We start from the raw sequence: 5,725 nt of genomic DNA on the forward strand, positions 1-5,725 counted from the left end.
CACATTAGAGGAATGAAGATTTCAGCTTTGACACTCCCTTATATATCTTCTTAGTGGGTGGGAGGGGTTAGAGACTCAGGTTTTTTATTATCTCTCCCCTCCCATTGTGACCACAGAGCAGGCATTAAAACTCCTATTCATTTCTTTTAGCACCATGTCGCTCATTCCAGCTGAGTGTCAGTTCTTTCTTATACCTAACACTCAACCCCATGGTAAGACAAGGAGGATGGCAGCAAGCAGTCAGGCCTGCCAGCCAAGGGCTAAAACAGAAAGAGTTTAGATTTAGCGGGCCAGAGGACCTGAAAGATTGGGCTGCACTACCTTTAAACACAATACAGGTACCACAGGGGATCATTTGAGATGGTTTCTATAAATGGTGTAGTAGTTAGGGTTCCAGATTTCAGTCACAAAGACCACCGCAGCTAAACTCACCCCAACTAAACTCAGGACACTGAGTGGTCCTGTTATATTCTGGATTGTGGAAATCGCTTGAGTACCTCTCTAATGCGGCAGGTAACTTGGCGGTTAAGCACGATGGCAAGTAACCAAAAGATCACTGGTTTGAATCCCTGAGCTGATTAGGTAAACTATCTATTGATGTGCCATTGAGCAAGGCAGATAACCCTAATTGTGCTGGATAAAACCGTCTGCTAAATGACTAGAACATATGTAGGACTTTTTCCTGACAGAAATACAGCAAAATAAAATCAATCAATCAATCAAAAGTCTCAGTGAAGTACCCAGGCTAAGGGAGGACTGCTTGTAACTTTAAAATATTCGGTTGAGCTTTCTTCTGTGGCTTATAGACTAATGTATGCATTTTTAATTACATAATTTTTTGATCTGTTATTTTCAGCCCATGTTCTGTTAACTCTAAACACCACTAGGAATAGAATCCAAGATATGACTATGAAAGCTCTGGGTTTTGCATCTGGACACAGAACAGAAACAAACAATACGCTTGTATATGTTTTATAAGAGTATACATTTACAAGAGCTTTTGTTAGCATAAGGGTCCTTTTATACTTATAAACGAGATAATATAACTCTTAGGCTTGAGGCTTTATCAAAATAGTTCAAAAGTTATTTCAAAACAGGGACCTCTGACAATTACACTAGTAATAAGGCTATGGAGAGAAACACATAACTTTTAGAAAGTAGACCTACTGGGAGTTCAATGCTGTTCAGCAGGAATTCATCTACTATCGAATTCTGTGCTCTGATGGTGATGCTTGCTGCAAGGAGAGATTCCTCTGTTATGTGATGTATTGTTGCCAAACCAGATCACAATTCAAACACATTTGATGTGTTTTAACAGTTTGGATGAGATCAAACATGCAGGACTGGTGTAGACTAGCTGTAAAGCATAATGATTGTAACCACTTGTTTACAGTTTTACTATAATTGATTAAGTATTGTATTATACAATGTACCTTAGAGTGTGAATCCCCATAATAATTGTTACTTTGTAATTGTTTTATGCACAACCTCATATTCATTCCTCTGTACATGGAGTGTGTTACTACAAAGAACAACACATGGAGAGGAGAATGCAATCCTTCCGGTGATGAGGTACTTAATGAGTTAATGAATGACAAATGAGAGAGAAGCAGAATCAGTCACTATCAGCCCCTGATTGATTTAAACATTGCTTTATTAATTCCAGATGTAGCTTATTTTAAATCATATTAAACAAACAAACCAACAAACAAAACAACATATTTTCATTCATGAATCCTTGCCTGGACATTCAACACATGTTGTAGTTGAGTTTCTTGGTTTGAGAGAGGCAGATATTCTGAACAATATTTAATACATTTCTGAAAACATGTTCTTTGACAAAGGTGACATCGCATCTACAGATTTCAGAGCCTTGAGGTTTAAACATGGATGCATTTTTGAAAATACATCGAAACTCCATTGACTTGTGTAGTAATATTGTATTTAGTGACAGTTGGTTTGGATATGAAGGGATGGGTTGTGTAGCTGGAGTGCCTGTTCAGTAAAGTACATTTCTGAGAAGATCAATAGGGTCAGTGTTTAGAATTGGTCCTCTCCCAACTGTTCATCAGCCTTATCAGTACCATACTTCTAGACTCCAGTAGAAACCCACCTCTCCATTGAAACACCTCCAAATATTGTTGGAGACACTGAGCGTGAAGTTGCACAGAGGCAACAGTGCGGTTAACGCTGAATTGTCTTCACACGGTAGGCTATGGAAAATACATATCTTGATTTTCCTTTAGCAGTTCGTCAGCATCTGTCAACAGTATTCAATGTGCTCATATGCATGGTGTACAGTAGATAGTGAATTTGATTATAATACTTAACAAATATTGTTCATACCTGAAAGATATATATTTAAAAAAAATTGTGACAGCTTTATCTGAAAAAGATAAATACATTGAAACATCACAATGTTAATAACAGACATCCACAAAGTCCTCAAGGCAACAAACTGTGGTCCTTCAGGTGTGACGACAACATTCACAAACACTCACAGGCATATTACACTGTGATATAACCTTCCATTGACTGTTGAGGAATATTCTAGTTTCCTGCACATATTTTGATATGTTAACATGCTGAATACTGTATATGAAGTACGCCCAAAACTCAAAATGTATATGAAACAAAAGTATACTTCCTTAAAGAAAATGATCAAGTACATAGTTTGAGAACCTGTTCAAATTGATTGACCCCATGACCCCTGGCCCCCAACACAGGAGAAAAAGCTATACCTAGCAAACTTTCCATAACTGTAATCATACTTTCAATCCTGTATCAACAACAATGCAAACATAATAAATTGTGATCAGATATTAATTAAATATTAAATATGAAATATTACACTCAACAACAACATTCAGTGCATGTTTACTAATACTCACTAAAATATCATTGCTTGGCAAACTTATAGTTTCTACTGGCCTTGAGTCACAATATTGGGATGAGATTTTTATGCAGGTGACACCAGACCGAGCAGCTTCCCCCTGAGCTTAGTTGTGATGGTGTAGTGCAGGGGCTTCAGTGCGAGCCCATAGGAACAACCAAGGGTCAGGGTCTCTGAGGGGTTGCTCTCAAAGGTACACTGGTGAAGCAAGATGGCTGTAAATAAAAAGATTTCCACTTTGGCAATCTGGTCGCCAATACATCGCCTCTTACCAGTGGAGAAGATCATGACGCTGTTGGTCAGGTCCTTGTCAAGGGCACCGCTTTCATCTAGGAAACGTGAAGGGTCAAAGAGATGTGGGTCCTTCCACTGTAAAGGGTCGTGGTTGACAGACCACTGGTTGATGAAGACCACTGTGTCTTTGGGGATGTGGAAGCCTTCGATGGTAACATCTGAGGTGGTGGAGTGGGGGATGGTGAGGGGTACAAAGCTGGTGTAGCGCATGGTCTCATAGATAACGGCATCCAGGTAAGCCAGGCTGGCTTTGTCCTCAATACAGGGCAGCCTGTCACGGCCTACCACTTTGTCAATCTGCTCCTGCAGCTTGGTTTGGATGATGGGGTATTTGATCAAAAGCAGGAGAATCCATTGTAAAATGGTTGACATTGTGTCTTGGCCGGCTCCAATAAGGTCTGTGACGGTTCCTTCTGTGAAGTCTTTGGTCAGTCCACTGTCCTTTCCGTGCTCAATCACATTAATGATAGCATCACTCATGTCCCGGGTCACATCAGGGTTGAAGGTTTCTCTGTGCTGCACCACTTTGTCTTTCACAAAGGCAAAAAAATCCTCATTTATGTGTTTGAAATTCTGGTAGACGCTGCGGACAGGATTTGGGAAATTCTGAAGCCAGGGCATGACATCCACCAAGCTGCCAGCCCCCACCGTCTCTCCAAACTTGTCCATTTTGCCTAGGAGAGTTCTAAACTCAATATCATCATGGCCATAACGTTTTCCAAAGCACAGGGCACAGATTACATTTGCAGCAGCGACTGTACATTCATGAGCGGGATTAAAATATCGTCCATCAGCACTCATTCTCAGAAATACCTGCACAAGATCCATAGATTCTCCTAAAACGTGCTGCTCAAATGCTTTCTTGGTCTGGCTGTTTGCAGAGGAGAAAGCTCTAATGGTAGATTGTGCAATTCTCCGGTGCATTTTCCATTGTTTGCTGTAGTTAGTGAATGTCATGCTCCTGCCTCCTGAAATCATCCGAAAAGACACAAAGTCGGGTCTGCCTGCAAACTCTGTGCTGTGCTGAACCAAGGCTTCTCGTATTGCTGTGTCTCCATTAAGCACCACTATGTTGTTGCAGCCCAGTCTTATCTGATACACGTTGCCGTACTTCTTTGCCAGCTTGGAGAAGGTGATATGAGGCATCTGCCCCAGCTGCATGGCATTGCCCACCACCGGCCAGGCAAAAGGTCCTGGCAGCCTTCTCTTGAGTCTGAGATTCCTGACCCACAGACAGGCTTCAAGACAGAAGAGGAAAACAAAGGAGGCGACCAGCGCTGGCTGGACCTGTCCACTCCACTCCCTGATGATGCTGCTGCCTTTCACCTCAAAGTCTGTTTCCAGCAGTGCCATGGTTCTAGATGATTTATTACCTATTCCTGGAGACAGATATTGTGAATAGAAAAAAACAGTACAAAAAAGTTCCACTTTTTTCAGCACTCTCAGTCAGTTTTAGCCCAGCTTACTTTTCAAAAGTGATTTTGTGATATTCAATTTCAATGATTCCATCTAATATAAATCTAGTTCAGTTAGTTTAAACTCCAAAGTGTCCTGCAGAGACCATGGTGACAGTCTCAGTACTTCTTGGGAAATGATCTCAGATTAAGCTTGGTGAGTTATGGTGAAGTTGTTCTCTAGTCACACTTTTCAGCAAGATGTAAGACCTTAGTGACTAGTTGTGCATCAGCACGGTGTCTTATATGTTTGCAGTCTGTGGGCAGGGCTCAGCATTACTTTCATACTCCTCCCATTGTGGTAGCCCTGCACTATATATTATCTTTCTGCTGTTGAACCTCGACGCGCACCGCGCACTAGGAAACAGAGCGCGCAAGAGCAACCGCTGTCCCCGGAGGTGAGCTCCAGTAACTAGTGACAAGTTTAGGAGGAAAGTGACGATTATTTTACAAACTTGAATAGTGACAGACGATCCCATTTTAAATTTGTTATGCTTTCTTATACTCGGAAAACTCAACGGTGCAGTTTGGTACAGAAAAGCGTATAGCGGTTTGTTTCTCATATAGTCGATAACGTATGGTTGGCTTTTGTGCGCGTCTGCATGGACATTCTATTCTCTCCATAATTAGCCCAACTGAAACTCTGTTTAGTCTCTTTCATAAAATTATGAATGTTCTCATGGTGCCATGTAGCCTAATACATGTATTTAAAAAGCAAGGGTTTTCATTAAGTTTTACTACTTTTCAGGTACTGTGCAACGCGTTGTTGCACATTGCGTTCTTTTAGTGCTGCATATAGCAAGTTGTATATCTTTGTGATAATATTTTAAATCACTCAACTACCTCGTGGTTCAAATCGAACTCTGAAGGTCAGTGAAAGTTGCGTATGAGCCTACCCGAGTCCGAAGGTTTCCAAAATATTGCGCAGAAGATGAAACAAATAATATTTGTAATAATACAATTATGTTAGATCTTCCATCATTGTCTGAATTTCCTTTCTTGAATAGCCTAAATTACATTTAGCTTATTGAACTAGGGATGGGTAACTAGCAGAGGTGTTTAAATTAAATTAACCCTCATCTTG

General features: G+C 40.7%; 1 protein-coding gene across 1 annotated transcript; it reads right to left on the bottom strand.

Annotated features, from left to right (window-relative positions):
• Positions 1-1,636: 1,636 nt before the first annotated feature.
• Positions 1,637-4,848, bottom strand: LOC127913622 (cytochrome P450 1B1-like). The gene has a single exon (XM_052486182.1). It carries the CDS (start codon positions 4,538-4,540, stop codon positions 2,960-2,962), a length of 1,581 nt encoding a protein of 526 aa, XP_052342142.1. The 5' UTR covers positions 4,541-4,848; the 3' UTR covers positions 1,637-2,959.
• Between the last annotated feature and the right edge of the window lie 877 nt (positions 4,849-5,725).

This window comes from Oncorhynchus keta, chromosome 29 (genome assembly GCF_023373465.1).
Source record: "Oncorhynchus keta strain PuntledgeMale-10-30-2019 chromosome 29, Oket_V2, whole genome shotgun sequence".
NCBI lineage: Eukaryota > Metazoa > Chordata > Actinopteri > Salmoniformes > Salmonidae > Oncorhynchus > Oncorhynchus keta.

Coding starts and splice junctions, on each gene's coding strand:
- LOC127913622 (XM_052486182.1), bottom strand. CDS start 4,540: ATGGCACTGCTGGAAACAGACTTTGAGGTGAAAGGCAGCAGCATCATC.